This window comes from Parasteatoda tepidariorum, chromosome 12 (assembly GCF_982258835.1).
Source record: "Parasteatoda tepidariorum strain Cologne lab strain chromosome 12, Ptep-v5.0, whole genome shotgun sequence".
Lineage (NCBI taxonomy): Eukaryota > Metazoa > Arthropoda > Arachnida > Araneae > Theridiidae > Parasteatoda > Parasteatoda tepidariorum.
The window spans coordinates 30755678-30772928 of NC_141766.1; the positions used below are offsets into that span (position 1 = coordinate 30755678).

General features: G+C 28.3%; 1 protein-coding gene across 2 annotated transcripts; it reads right to left on the reverse strand.

The window, feature by feature from the left end:
• Positions 1–353: 353 nt before the first annotated feature.
• Positions 354–16380, reverse strand: CycY (cyclin Y). Of its 2 annotated transcripts, none has more exons than XM_016053980.4 (9): positions 16248–16380; positions 11878–12097; positions 10701–10775; positions 9994–10025; positions 9114–9302; positions 7787–7906; positions 5766–5932; positions 4733–4895; positions 354–1056 (listed from the first exon to the last, which is right to left on the reverse strand). In XM_016053980.4, exons 2-9 carry the CDS (start codon positions 12023–12025, stop codon positions 940–942), a joined length of 1011 nt encoding a protein of 336 aa, XP_015909466.1. In that variant the 5' UTR covers positions 12026–12097; positions 16248–16380; the 3' UTR covers positions 354–939. The 2 variants fall into 2 exon arrangements, with proteins under 2 accessions (XP_015909466.1, XP_015909465.1); XM_016053979.4 differs by having other exon boundaries at positions 15847–16321.
• Between the last annotated feature and the right edge of the window lie 871 nt (positions 16381–17251).

Genomic DNA, 17251 nt, shown 5'->3' on the forward strand with positions numbered 1-17251 from the left:
TTCAAAAGTAAATTTTAGGGCAAAAGAATATAATAAATAGATATAACAATGGGGAACTAGTAGTATTGTAAACAAAATATAACAAGGGATAAAATATGCATCAGCAAAAGGCTATACTAATTATTATAAATTTTGTAAATCAATTCATTTGGAAATTATGTAAACTTTTTAAAAATTACTGATCAACTAAATGTAAAAATGGCTGAAAATATAGTAATTTTGAAATAATTTTATGAGAAAAAAAATAAAAAATTGAATTATAACAATAGGACGTTTGTAATATACTGTATATAGTATATAACAATGGGAAAAAAAAAGCCAGCAAAAAGATAGGCCAATTATATATTTTATAGATCAATTCATTTTCAAATGATGTAAACTTTTTAAAAACTATCGATCAATTAATTGAATGTAAATATGTATAAAACTTTTGCAATTTGAAAGCAAATTAAAAGAACACAAAAGATACTTAGCAAATTGGTAGAATGTAGCGCAATAAGAATTTTTTTGAATTGCTAAAAGTATACTTAATCATAAGCCTATAACTTGATTTAAAATAATTTAAAAATAAAATTATATTAATAAGGAGAACTACAATTACCTTTTAATATAAGTACCATTTCAATATAACGTGTCTAAGCAGTCATTTACATTTTTCAAGTAAGTATATATAAAAAGAAATTCTAATTTACAAAAGAACTATTCAAATGAATACATTGCAAACTATCACTTTTTCACATTTGTATAAAAAAGAACAGGTGCACAGAGTATAGGATATATTTAACATCATGGATGGTATAAGGATAATTCCACAAGTTTCAGAAATGCTGTTCTAAATACTGTGGACATAGAATCATGATCACAGCCAGATATTTCTCTTCCTACAACAACTTTGGCAAGCACCTGAGCTAGAATTTTACAAATCAATTTCCACTTTCGTCAGGATAAGATAGCAGCACTTTTGCGTAACACAATAAAGTTGTCTAAACTATACCATTTTCTAATACCATTTTGATGCAAGTCCATTAATGTACTGGACATAGCTTGAGACATAGCCTAAAAAATATAATCTGAGTTATTTATATATATATTTTTTTCCATTTCACATGCTAAAAAAAAAAGAAAAATACTTAATGCAAACTCTTCAAAGTAGCATAATTTATTAGTTAAAATATATTCAAAAGGACAAAACAGCAAAACTACATTTAGTTTTTCTTTTTTCAGTCTTCATGGCTATCTTATTATGAATGCATGGAAATTTTTAATAATAAGACACTTTAGTTTATTTTATTAATAAATGAATGAGTAAAACATAGGTACAAATGTTTAGTAAATTTAAACTTTAAATACCATTAAAAAATTTGACTTGCTTTTCCATATAAGTCCCAAAAAACCAACCCTATTAAATTAGTCTTGGAAGTTATTTGCTATTTAAATAATTTAAAACACATAAAAAAAAAACTGTGTAACAGAATTACTATTTACAGTTCTAAGAATAAAGCAAACTGAATAAATTTAAATTCAGGAGTATTTTACATGCAGCAAAATTAAATCAGCACTATGAAAAATATAAACAATTTTGAAGTCTTTCTATACTAATACAGGAGAACCAATTATCCCGGATGCTCGGGACCATCGCTATCCCGGATATCTGAATTTCCCGGTTTTCTGGATCGACCAAAAAGTGTCGTTAATCGATGTTTTATCGAATCCGAAGTACAACGAAAGAGTGTAATGCATAAAGTAAGAGAAAAAAGAAAGGTACTCCTAACTTTAAAAAGAAAAAAAAAAATGGTAGAAATACAACATTTAAAAGAATAAAAAAAATTGCAAGTTTAGACAAGAAAATCAAGTTTAAAAAATACAAAATTCTAATATTTTTTTTTAAAAAATAATTACAATTCCTAAATTAAATAATATAAACAAAACCAATGATTAAATATCGCAATATATTTCATACCTAATTATACGGGGGGAAACAATAAAATAAACGGAAAACTTATTAATCTAAATAAAAACACTTGAAAATTATCGAACTAAAACGATAGTTAAAAAAGGCACTAGCATAAATATTAAAACCCGGAACAAGGTAAGATCAACGGAATAATAAAATAAAAAAACCTAATGATAAAATTTATGAATAAAAAGAATTAATTTATTGAGTGCAAAAAGAAAAAAAATCAAACGTAGTGGAATCAGAAAAACAAAACTGCAATCTGCTTCATAAAATAATCCTATGTTTAAATTAATAAACAATTCTCCTTTTACTTTATTTTTTTTTGTTGATAAAAACAAGATTTTTAATTACAGCAGATGTGATTCCACACCAAGAAAAACTTGCAATTGATACCGCACTTCCAAAGAATGAGAATTTATTCAAAAGAAAAAGATTTTATTTTTATTAGTCGATGTCAAATAAATATATTTTTCTCTTTTTTTTCCCTGTTCACTGATATGCATGCAATGCATTTTTCCCACCCCCCTCGTAAATCAAGCAGAAAACGAAATCAGCATGCCACACCCTTGAATTTGATTGACGGCCTAAAGGAAAAAATAAAACATTCCCCCCTTCCCTGCCTTCAAGGTCATGGAGGAAATGACGTTTCTCTGGGTAAATGGGGAAAATTTTTTCCCCCTTCCTTACATTTTCCTCTACTCAACTTCAAGGATGAGTCCAATTTCCGCTTTTTTCGTTCTAGTTTAAAATGGCGGGAAAATTGAGCAAAATTTTTCCCGGTTATCTGGATACCGGATAAATGGTTCTCTACTGTACTATAAAACTTCATCCGCCCTTATGACATTTGTAAATCCTGATAGTTTTTCATTATTTATTTTTAAATGTGTGTAGATACTGAATAATAAATGAAAAGCAATAGAATGTATCATGATTTGCAAATGTTTCAGAAGTTTTAAATTTGAAAAGGGAAAATTTAGACCTTTCTATAAGACAGCATATCAAATGAAAAACACTAATGACAACAATTAGTGGGAGGAACCGTTTCCATAAAAAAGAAATAAGTAATGCCGATAAGAATAAGGTAGATGATAGCTACCTTCTTCAAGGACACCTCTAGACCAGTGGCCTGTGACATCATAAGGTAGTGCCACTGTGATTGCGTTTGTGTATAGGTACCTTATTTGAAGCTTCTAGAGCAAGGACGTTGTGAAATATCGCAGCTTAGCACAATCCTTGTTTTTTGAATTTCATTGCTCACACATCATTATAATGGTCAATTGTCATAGTCTAGATGATGCCACAAGATGGTGGATAGTTAGAAGACTCCACACAGGCCAATAACAAGCTATTAACTGTAGGGATCAGAATATGATGTTCACTTTGAGTAAACACTTCACCGAGACAGAAATAATGGTCCACCAAACTGGTCAAGGCCACAAAAGGGCAACAAAGTCGCCTCGAGACTTCCAGCCAAAAGGGATAGATTTGTGATAGCAAAAGAACTGGCCTACATCCTGTACAATGTAACAGACACATTCATTTTACAGAGACTTAATTAAAGCAGATGGCCTGCATGCCAGATGCGTAGTAGTCTGCATACCCTTGACTGAGAACCACAAAAATAATCATGGCGTCGAGAATACATGTCTTGGACAAAGGTTGTTTTGGAGCACGTCCTCTTCAGTCTGGACAGCAACTCCAGACGTATTCTCAATAGGAGAGAACCCGGGATTCGATAGAAGTACTATTACAGATCAGCGGTATAGGTAAGAGATCCTTGCATCCTATGTAAGACTTTCCACAGAGTATATGAACCAAACTTCATCTTTAAGAACAATAGCGCTCATTCACACCAGGTCCAGATGGTGGACAAATATCTCCAAATCAGAGGATATTTAACAATTGGAGTGGCCAGTAATGTCCATTGACCTTAATCCCGTCAGATACATATGGGAAGCCCTTAGATACTCAATTGCAACTCAGACTAGCTCCAACAACCATTGTTGAGCTCAAGGTTACCTTAAGAATGGGTGCGGTTACTACAAGGATTGATCAAGACCCTGCTAAACAGTATGAAACGCTGACGTGAGAGTTGTGTAGCTGTTTGAGGAAATCATCACCCTATTAGACATGTTTGTCTCTGACAGGGTACTAGCCAGCAGGACAAATGGCCAGTCTTCTTATTCAGGGGATAGGTTAAACCTAATTATGTTTTCCCATATCTTATATTGGATGATATTTTGGCCAGGTCTTGTTTTATTTGCCTAGTTAATTTTTTATTGCAAAAAAACCATTGCTCCTTTCAACTGCTAATCTGATCTTAAAGATCAGCGTTTATCATTTAATAATAAAAAAACTAAATAGAGTAAAACTAATACTGTGTCAATGTTGTTAAATTTTTAAGTTGAAGTAATTACAGAACATATACAAACAAATGTGCTGCTGTGAGAAATCTCCATTTAAGGTTGGCCAGGTATACTTAATTCATCTGGACATGAAAACACATTAGACTGTTTTCATTATTTTTACAAGTTTCAACTTATGTTGGGAAAACATTAGTAATTTTTTATGTTATCAATAAAATAAACTATACTTTAAAAATTTCATAGCACTGACCTTCACAAAAATTAACATTTTAATTTAACACCAACATTAATTTTTTTAACACAACATTAGTTGCATATTCATATATTCCTAAAAATAAATAGTTATTGAAAAAAAAAGAAAGAAAATAATTCAATAACAATGTACATTAAAATCATTTATGAAACAGACCTCCAGTTTCTGAGCTCTTTGTTTACTCAAAGGTTCAGTAGGAAACGTTAATTCATTTTGATCAGCCAAGCTTCGTAGATCAAAGTAATATTTTGCATATACACTAGCAGGAACATTAATATTGAACTGTAGCATTTCAAGAAACTGTCTTTCTAACTCATTCCTAAAACCAAATAAATAAACTAAATTCTTTGTAACAATTTTAAGCATAAAATAGAAAGAAATAACATGTTTGTTAGTTAATTTCATTTTCCACTTATATGATACTTTCATAAAAAATAAAACAGATAACTTACTTAATAAAATAATAATGGTAATAAAACAGACAACTATTATTTAACTATTAAGAAGCAAAACTTTATATAATTTGATTTATCAAACATTTAATTTTAGTGTTATCAACTGCAGTATAAGTAACTAGGACAAAAATTTTATTTATACTAATTTATCTGCTTCTAAATTTAAAAAAATAAATAAATTTCAAGTGACTTAAAACTAATTTTTTTCTATTATTAGAATATCTTCTTTAAAACAACATAGAGCTTTCACACGATCTTTTGTTAGCATATAGTGGTCTGTATTTAAAGTATATTTATGTAATAAAAGGATTATCTTTTTCCAAACATTTTCTTTCAACATAAGTTAAATTTTATAAGAAAAGTAGAACTCAATATCTGATCTTCAGCAGTATTTGAAATGGGCTATTTAAAATATGAATTTATGCTAATACATAAATGATACTTCTAAGGTTCGTGATTGGACAGTTTTATCTATGATTTAAACCATCAAAAACTGACAAATATCAAAATTTTGCCAATCTAGAATTGAAGCAACAAATAAAAAATATTTATTTTACAGTAATAATGCTGTAGCATATGTAAAGATAACTACCCAACCCAACCACTAAGACTGCACTATAGTATGGGATCAATAGATAGAAAGTTAAGGTGTTCTATTTCTTATTTTGTGCACGATACAGCAATTACACAATTGATAAAATAAAAATTATGAAAATCAACTGAATTAAACTTACATGTCTTCTATGCTAATATCTTTAAGAATCTGACAATAATCTACATTCCAAACTGCTTGGTCGTCCCAAACTTTAGAAGATAAAAGAATTGCACCCAAAACAATTCGTCTCCATGTGCTAGGAACAATATCTATTTCTGCATAGGTTAAAAGTCTCTCTAAATAAACCTAAATATAAAACAATCAGTTAAAATTTCAAAATAAAGGATGCAATATTAGAAAGAATCATAAACAAAAAACAAGCCTACCTATACAATGTTCAGTGAGAACTGATAGTCGAAGTAAACATAAAGGTTTGTTGTTTATTGCCAACATTACCTACTCCCTGCTGAGTCAATGATTTTTTTTTCGATTTTCATTATTAGTCAGATTAGCACTGTTAATGTTAAATTGAACGCTTCAAAAAAAGGGATGGCACAAATTTGAAATGCGCATGTCAGAATAACGTATAAAATACTCAAGAATTTGAAAAACATAGAGTGTGGCCGAAAAATAATCGGAAAAATATGTGGACAGGGTGCGTAGTCAAATCTTTCAACAAAAAAAAAGCACCTTTTAAGTATTTTTTAAGCACTCAAAGAATATTTTCAAGCACTATATGCATTAACAAAGACAAAATAATTTTAAAAGACTTTACATGATCATGATAAAATAACAAGTTTCTGACAAAAAAACTCTTTTTCTTGATTATATTAGCCAAAATAAAAAGATTGAAAGATTTTTCGGTTCGAAATCAGAGGGTAGAAAATGAAGCCTGAAATTGAGAATATCTTGCAAAATGTAGCAAGGTTGCACATGAGAGTGCATTATTTTCACCGAACCCAGCTCAGTAGATGTTCATGCAGACTCGCAAATATTTCATCAAACATGTAAATGGCGCTTTCATATGCTATTGACCCACGATAGGCCAAAATGAATTGTGGTTGAATGAATTGTGAAAATGTTGAATAGAACTATGTGAAAAGCATGCTTTTGCATAATACGCAGCAAAAATCGACCTGGTAAAGAAAAAGATTTCATTTTCTAAAATGGAAAACTAAGCACTTTTTAAAATCACCTAATGCAAGAAGCACCTTTAAGCACTTTTTAAAAATGCTACGCACCATGGTGGACTTACAAAAAAAAAAAAATTATAAATAAATAAATTGGAATAAAAAGTAGTGATTGCTAAAATTGAATGTTCCTAATCAATTATAAAATTTCCAGAAAAATAATTTCCATTCTTTACAAAAATGGCCCTAAAATAAAACCTGGATCAACCCCAGGATATTTAAGTTATTGCTTTATGATTTCCAAATGGAACAGCAATTCCCATGCTTCCCGGGAGTTCTTAATAACGAATTTAATTGAATTCATATATCAAACCTTGGTGATAGAGGGAATGTGTTCTACAGAAAATGTTAGCGCAAAGGTCGCATGTTCGGAGAATCAAACTCCAGTTTTCCAGATTTTGGTTCAAAAATGTTAAATTCCCGGACTTTTCAAAGTAGCGTGGCAACCTTGGACAAAATAATTAAAGTATTTTGAAAGATCACAAAAACAGCTTTTAGAAAATGAGTCATTATTATTTATGCACATTTTTTCACGATTATTATAAGCAGGAGTTGAAAGAATGGTTCGTTTTAGAATTAAAAATATTAATTTTATGATCTAATAATAATCTTTTGATTAGTTTTAATGTTACTTGAAACCTTCTTATTAATTTATAAAAGAAAGGTATAAGTAAATTATTATTTTTCTTTTTTAATGTGCATGGATAAATATATCTTACTAAAAGCTGTATCCATATTAACATAAAATATCACAATTTTGACATTTAAAATCTTATAAGACTTACAAGAGAAAGAAAGCACTGCCTTGATTGAGTTAACTGATGCAATTGCTTAATTTATAGAAATGAGGTTACATATTACCAAAGAAATTTTAGTTTTTATTATTTTTTTATACATATTATTACATAATCGACAAAGTTCTACAGAAATATCAACTTTTAAAATACAATATAAATAAGATATAACTTACAAGAGTTATTATGGCACATTCCGCAGTTAATTGAGCAGCACTAAATAAGGTTCTAACAAATCTACATATACTACGATGGTCAGGATCTTTTAAATCAGTATCATCTAGAATCTTATCTTTCTATAAATTAAAAATAAATTTGTTATTAGGAATGAAAGAAAAAAAAAGTAAAAAATAATGCAAGTTATAATTATGCTTGCAACTCTTAAGGATACTTATAATAACAAGCAAGATTCTCTAAACATGATTCAGCTCTGCAATGTTCCTGAAACTATTACTGTAATTTTGCAGAGATACACTGTGGTGTTTATGATTTAAAACATTAATTAATGTTTAATTAAATTATCTACTATTAATATAATGCTTGCTTCACATAAAACAAAACATATTTCCTCTTAAATATTTATAGACATCACAGTGAATATTTAGCTATTTTTAAGACATTATTATACATAATTTTTATATCTTGACAATCATTTGGGATACGCATATGCCATAGATATTATATCAGACTTTTAATATATTTAACATGTAGATCTGTTCATACTTCAGAAAAGAGTAACCAGTTTTCGGAAGAAATAAGATTTTATAAAATTATATTAAACCATCAGAAACAGTCTTACATAAAAGTTATAATTGTCAATAAGTCTAAAAGTCAGGGTTCTTTTACTCCTCCTTAAAATAAACTAGAAATGAATAAATTAACTACCAGTTTTTTCCTTTTTTCCCAGGGTAAAAATAGCCCTGCAATTTTACAGATAATTTTTAACATAAATTAGAAGAAAGGATAAAATTACTTTTAATTACATTAAGCTTTAAATTGTCTGTTAGGTAAAGGAGTTGGTTGATTTCCCGGACAATTAACTGGTTTTTCTATAGTTATATTAAGTTTAATGGAAAAGAAATATTGAATCTTTGGAGTTTGCTCAAAAAAGATTGACGGTTCAAGGGTTAATAGCTTTTTTGAGAAAACAAAAAAAAACAAAAATTGGTTTACAATTGATATATTCTGTACTTTAGTTAGTTAATCTTCTTCAAAAATGAGATTGAACATAAATGCTGAGTTGAAATTCATTTTCTGACACCCGGAGTATAAATTTTTAATATATCAAAATTATAGTTAGCAATGTCCACAAAAAATAATAGTTTATGAGGGATTCAATGCACACTATATTTTAATTTACTATAGTAAACCTAATAGAAATACAAATTTACATCTTTATACACATTTCTATGTTGAGTAATTATTGACAGAAACAGCAGAAAAGCATAACTAAATTTGAAACTGATAGTTAGCGATTAAAAATTATAAATACATAATACTTACTGACAATGGGTGAATTCTTTCATCAAATATATCTAGGGTACGATTAGATGTCCGATTGCGAATGTGATAATATATTGCTAAGGCAACACACTTGATCGTATTTTTTAAGTTTGGTTGACTAACTGTGCTATCATCTAAATAAATAGTGGAACATGAACTTGATTTCTTTAAAGGTCTAGTTTCTAGTAACTGAAAAATAAATAAATCCTTGATTACATAAAATACCAAATTGCATAGCACTCATAAACAGAAAAATTGTAATCTATTTATAGAACATACAGTTTAATTGACCACACAATAGGCTCCCATCTATCTAGTCTAATGTGATAAATAATGTAATGTGACTTTTGCTTTTTAAAAAATCAAAATACCATAAAACAAATCCTAAGAATTCTTTTTTAAAAAAATCTTATTTTCAATTCAACTTGCTCATTCTCTCACCTCCTTTTACGGAGGCATGGAAAATTTATCAAATCCTTGCCACCTGGCCTTGATGCAGCTGTACACTCGAACTTGTACAGTCTTGGTTTAACAATAATGATGGAAAGCACTGTTTTATAAATGCTTGCTCATATTTGTACAGAATTTAAAGGAAGGCCATTTACTTGTCTTAGTGCAATTGATCAGTGCTAACAGTAAAATTTCGAAAGTTTCTCATATATTGACAGTCTAACAGCTGCAAAACATCAATCTTCATGAACATAATAACTTTAAAAAAGTCAGTAATGAAGTTCCATTGAAATAAGTTCTTTTTATCACACTTCTTAATTCTTATTGCAGGTTTAAAATAATCATTCATGCTTTTTATATTAGTATAATTCAGAATCATATATTCCAATTCACATTAACATCATTTATGAATCAACATCAAGATACTTACATTACTATGGCTTCTCCTTTTCTCTCGAAAATCTAGAAAAAGGGGATACATAATAAATTTATGAAGAAAAATTACCTAAAGATAAAATTTATAATATTTCTTAAAGTATTTGGAAATTTTAATTGAATTTTACTTAAAAGAGAACTCATAAAAAGTATGCATACAATTCAGGACAAAGTAACTTGCAGAAGCTTCGTCAAATGTTGTGGTAGACAAATGCAAAGATTAATAGATGATAATCTTATAAAAATTACTAGATCGACATTACACGCAAGTTAATATTTTGTTGGAAACGTGGAAGGCCAGGGTGAGTTGGTCTGTTTCGTGTCTACAAATAGAATAATTTAACATTTGTATTGGGTATTATTTTCTGAAACCACTACATTATATTAATATGATCATAGTGGGGCAACCTACAGCAAAATTCATAATATAGTGTCTCTAACTATTATTTGTATTGAAGTCCAAATAATTTGTTTTGCATGACATTAAACTTGATTTGCATTTTTAATAAATTGCATAATTTTAAAATATAAAATTAATGTTTTTATTAAATCTGTGTTGGTGAAGAAAACAATTAATTTTAAGCGAGTATGAATCTTTTACAGTAAAATTTTAAATTTCGCTATTGTACTTAATAAAAAATTCTCATACAGAGCAAAATTTCAAACACGTTAACTGGGCAATGAGCAAAATTAAGAACTTACATCTCATATCACTTTTAGATCTTTGCATAAATAATGGCCCAGCAGTTGGGTGAGTAGATGGATCAGCATCAAAATCTGAAAATAAAACCAAGACTTATAGATAGGGTTGTAAATTTGTGGTAGGAAAAAAGGAGTACAATTTGTGGAAGATGAACAAAGAACACAAATACAATATATATAAAATAGCATGCAAAAGTTTGTATTCATAGGTAAAAATGGTCATAAATAAACCAAAGTAAAAACTAAAATAAATTTCAATTGAAATACTGTGTTTTATAACATTCCAACTAAATATAAAAACAAAATTACATTATTTAATATAAACAAATTAAATTAACTTTTAACAACTATGGAATTCAAGCAACTAGAGTCAGCTCGGTCACGCGGCCATTATTATTTTAGACTCAATCAAAAAACAATCATTGAAGATGACATCCTTTGTAGATTTTTTGCTTCCCTTTTGAATTCCAAATATTTCTCAGTTTAGATTTTTTTTTTGTTGAAAAATAAATCTTTTTGCAATATTTTAGCTCAGTCCATTTAAAATGGTCTAAAATAAAATTCTAAGAAATCTAATCGATTGGTACACTAAACAAAAAATTTCAAAACAAGAAGAGCAAAACTAGAGTTAATGCAACAAAAAACAGCAATCTAGTTTGATATTCAGAATTATTTTCATATTCTAATTTTGCTATTAATACAAAAAAATAATAAATTTTTTAACATTTTTCTTTTATTATTCAGTCTATTTAAATCTGCTGCCATTTTGTATTTTTTTTTCCTTAATAAGAGAATTACACATCTCCCCAAAGGGCACAATGAAACTTTTTCGTCTCCTCCCTATGATTTTTGGCGTACTTGAAACTAGAAAAAAAAAAAAAAAAAAATAGGCACGTAAGCAGAATCACAGATACATAATATATAAACTATTTTTATTTCACTAACAACTGAAATAAACATTAAAACTTTCTCAGCAACAAATTTTAAAGTAGCAAAACAGTAAAAAGAAAAAAAGCATGCTTTTAATTTATTATTCAAAAAAAAAAAAACTGAATGTAGATATTTAACCATTTGCATAATGGTCGAGTAAATATAAATTTTGAATCATTTACAAGAAAAATAATAATTAAATTAAAATCTCAGTAGCTAAATAAACTTTCTAAAGAACTAAATGTACCTTCTGGTTCTCTTTCACTTATATGTTGAAGATTGGATATACTTTCATCAGGATAGAAATTTCGGCTATAATCATCTAGATGACCTTCATCAACTTTTCTTGCAAAAGTTGGACTCTGACAAGAGCAACATGAGACTTTGTTGCCCATTACGATAAATATGAGGCTTTATTGTATAATGGAAATTTCTTTATTTAATTTCTTGTTCATTTCTATCAAAAACTGGAAAAAAAATTTAACATTCAGAACTAAATTTTCAAAGAAAATTAAAAAAAGAAAAGAAAGTAATATTCACACCAGTAAAATATTAATTTTAAAATTGCTTTTTTCTGTATATCACAAATCAAGTAATTTAAATTCTAACAATAAAAAATTCCGACATATTAAAATTTAAGTTAAACACTAACTGGACAAAAGTATTCAAACAACCACCTCAAGAAGTGGATCTGGCAGGTTATATAATTTAATGCACAATTGGAAGCTATATAGCAATGTTGATAGTGGTTCGCCTCCTATCCTCACTGCCAATACTCACTTCACTTTAGCTGTGATTGACAAATTGAAATAAATTTTTAAGGTGAAGTGAATTGCTTGAGTGTCGATTTTAATGGACGACTGAGTGTCGATTTAATGCAGAACTGAGTGTGTGGATAATTTTGACCAGATAATGTATCACTGAATACATCAAAAACTCAGTAAATCAACAAAAACACCTAAAATTAGATTTTAAAACACTTAATGACATTTAGAAAAATCTTAATCCCTTTAAGAAAAATTTTAAAATATTACCCACACATTATATCGTATACAAATATACCGTTAGACTAGCTTGCTAAAAAAGCTGAAAACACATTTTAAATAATACAGGACGGTTATTGTGGCTTAATGAAAAAATACCTGAAAACTTAAACAGAAAAAAGTGTAAATATGGTCACATATATTCATTTATTCAGATCATTTTTTGTAATTAGAAAATTTTAAATACTTTAAATCCTAATAATAATTTTTATAAATAAAAAATTGGCATTTTTCTTCTTAGTCTCATTTTGATTGGACATTGAGTTTGAGCCCAAGAAGGCTCATACAAGTAGTAATTCTGTTTATCTGATGATCTTTTCTATTTCTCCTGTCCCAGTGTATTAGTGTATGTTTCAACTTTGTAACTCTCTGTCTGAGTAATGTTCTAATAAACATGCCATTCTCTGATTTACTGATCTCTGAATTCTATTATAATAATAAACAGAAGGCAGGCGCTGTACAAGACATGAAGTTGCAATTCTAAAGATACTAGCAAGTCTAAACTTTCAGCTCGCCACTATTTTCATGAAAAATATGAACAATTCGTAAAATGTTAAAAGATATAGTATAACAACGAACTTTTTAGGGACCAAAACCATATAAATGGTACCAAAAGCTGAAAATTTTTAAATTGAAATTTCAGTTGTAATTTTGAAAAGCTGAAACATATTTACAGCAAAGTAATAACAATGTTAAATTAAAATAGCATTGTCATAAGGTCTCAATGGTTTTAATATCATCAACATATCATTGAAATTAAAATATCAGAAATGTTCCCTACTTTTCCCCTATACTATATCACTGTCTTTCAGCATTAGTGCAGCTCTTGTGTCAAATCCTTTTTCTGTTACACTAGAGTCAATTTCAGTCACTCAAGACTAGAACATAACTCTGAAACTTACTAACCAGCCTTAAATATTAAGTCCCCAATGGAGAGTGGAAATTCCGCACACTAACTGCAGATATATATACATCATGCGTTTTAAATATTTCATGTATTTTACTTGGCAGCAATATAAAAAAGCAACTTTAACTAACATTTAAATATCTACACAAAACTAGTATTATTAAAGTACAAAGGTAGTCTGGTCACATACCACTTAAAAGTCAAACATTTGTGATTCTTCCACTAGAATAGCAAATGTTTGACTTTTAAGTTATTTAGCTCAAAACTACTGAAATTTAAAAACCTCTCACCTGGAACACTAAAATTTAGGTGTTAAAATTATGAAATTGAAAAAAGTTAGATATTGAAATTAAATTGAAGGAAAAAATTAAATAATTTAAACTTAAATATACAAAATAAGGTGTTCATAAAAAATGTATATAAAAATTTTTTTTTGTTATTTTGTACCACTTTTTTATTTACCAACTCAAAAAAATATAGGCTTTTGATGTGCACTTTATAATTAATTGAAAATAACCTAGTTTAAACCAATAAACACTTACCAGATGATCACTTAGACTATTACACGGTATGTAACAATTAAATACTTTTCAAAATAAAATATTTATGTATCAATAATAGGAAAAAAGGTCAATAGAGAACAATTGCAGGCACCTAAAAATCTAATGAATTAAAAATTATTTTTTTCCTTTTACGGTCATTATTTTTTTAAACTATTATTAATAATGCATGTTACATGTCATGTTGGATTCACTCTAAGTCATAAATTATAGGCAAAAGTTGCATTTCAAAATTTAATGGTAAAATAAACTCATTAATATGTATGGGCCATTTTCAAAATGTAGAGGTATTTAGAAAAATTTTCTAAAAGAAATAAATATTCGAATTGCTACTAATAAAATTTTTTACTGTATTTGAAATTTTTTCTTTTCCATTAACTTAAAATAGCATTGCATTTTTTCATTTAGAACAGGAAATAAAACAGCTTAAATTTACATTATAAATATTTCTCTGTAACTAGTGTTCAAAAGAATTTAAATTAAAAAAAAAAAACAATTACCTAAAACAATAAAAAATTTATACTGTAAATCATTAAATTTAAAATTATATAGGGGAATAAAGTTTAATAAATGTTAGGGAAGAGAATGGAAAAAGGTAACGAAGGGGAAAGCTGTCAATAGAGCTAAATTTTAAATGTTCTTGTATTTAACTGAATTTTAGTCATACAAATATTAATGCCTGACCTATATTTTCTTCAAATAGACTTTATTATTTAATAAAATACAAAAAAAGTAAATAAATGCTGTTACAATGGACATAGTACCAGAATGGAAGAGTAACAGAAAGAAAAAAAAGAAACGTAAAAGAAATGAAAGAAAAACGTAATTTGATCTTACTCTAAAAAAATCAAATGAACATTAAAACAATACATTTATTATTAAAGTGCAAGTAATAAATTAAACTGCAAGTTCTTTGAAAATGACCCATACACATATAGAGAGCACAATTTTTAAGTCTTTCAGGTAACCAATGTAAATCAAAGTATAAATAAAATAATGAAAAACTGAAAATCAAATTAAAATTCAACGTAAAAATAAAAATTTTAATGTTAAAAACAATAATTTCAATAATAACTTAAATTTTTAATATAATAGAACAGGTAATTGGGAACTTAATATCATAGATATTAAATACAGTAGAGATAGTCTTTGAGAGAAAAAATTTTAATCATCCATCTTAGAGTTAAATTCAGACCACATACTTAAGTACTCATAAAAAAAGAAGTCAAACCAATATTTATTTTGCCTGTCCTAAAAACAAACTATTTTAGCATTGAAAAATTAAGAATGAATTGGAACTCAAATGCAAGTGTGCTTTGTAATAAGCTAAATAGGATATATAGTATTAAAAAAAATTATAATAGAAAATTAAAAATTATGCAACACCAGAAATAATGTTTCTTTCTTTTAACATTTAATTAAAAAATGAACTTCCATTTATATTTTAGGCATCAAATTAATGCAATGTGAAAAATTTACCAAATATTATTGGTTTGAAAGCCTTAATTAAATTATTGGATGAAACTTGTACAATCATTTTAATGTAAACATTCAAATATACTATAAAAATATATTTAAACACAGAATTCGAAATACTACACTAAATATTTTTAGCACCCTGAAAAAATTTCTGAGGGTGCACTTGTATTTACGATCATGATTTCAAGATTCTCAAATTCGGCTAAATAATTGATACAATAACTTACCCATTTAAAATATTGTTTAAGAATTTTTCAAGAGTACAATAAAAGAGTTACGCTTTCTGTTTAACACAGCTTTTTATTATCAATAAAAATCATAAAATTCGATTTTCCTAAATGTCTTTAAAATTGTTGGCTAAAGGATTGACAATCAATGCATAAGAAACTTCGATTCAATATTAGAAACATTACAATATATGTATTTAAAAAAATGTATAATGTACTCAAATAATTTTTAAATATATTTTAAAAGCAGTTCATTTTCATAGTCTGCAAATCACAATATAGTCCAAAAGGAAGGTTTTATTGCTCAATTGATTTAAATTTCTATAAGTGAGTTTTTCTGTATTCAGTAATAATGAAAAATAGTTAGATAATTTATAGAAATCCATAGTTTCATTAATTACAATATAAATCTAGAGCTTAATTATTTCATCTGTAGAACCCCCATCACTGTTGCCGACACAATTTAGCCGATGCCAACTTCTCAACACACATGAGATAAATATTAAAATTAAAGAAATATGGTACTTATGGAGCATTCTCGCATTCGCATATGCAATCGCACGTCACGGCTACTCACGCATGCGTGAGCAGTTTGTTTTGAAAAGCATTCAAACTTTACGCAAAAAATCGCACCTGAGAATTTTGGGGCCAAATGGGAAGCTCACTGGTGATATATGATTACCTGCAAAAGAGCTCGCCAATAGGGTTCCCGTCCGAATCTCAGAATTTGCATTTGCGAATTTTTTCTCAGAGGCAGTCGGAAAGTTTATTTGCATGTGGTGCCTAAACACTGGCTCTCGCGTTTAGAGAATTCACGATAAATTTCTCACGGGGGAAAATAGTGTTGTCAACAATAAGATTATCTTTCATCCTCAATGGATGGGTGATCGTGTAAAGCTAAGGGTGGTGGCGCTAGTGGTTAAATTGCTCTCGCAAGACTTCCGGGTTACTGATTCCGATATATTTTTACGCCGCAGATTGAAAAAACGCGCCATCATATTATTGCATTATATCTTTTGCAGTATTTCGCATGTACCGAGTTCTTTCTTTCAGCCTTTAAACTTCAGCATTATCATATTAATATTATAATCATTAGAATATTTTCTAATTAGGCTAACTTAAAAAGATATTTTTAAAGATATTTTTGGCGACATTTTATTCAAATGCAGCCAAATAAGGGATAAAATACAAAACATGGCAATTCTTAAGAATTATTCACAATGAGATATTAACTTTCCAAATCACCGAAGTCAAGCATCACTGGCTACGGTCAGTGTGCGGGTGGGTGACCACTTGGATCAGTCTGCGTAGGGACCGAGGGTGTGCGGTATTGGTCCTCGTTAAACTGTGCTACCGTAAAGTCCTCGACTTCGCGCGCAGGTCGTCGGGCTACCGAAGCGGAGGT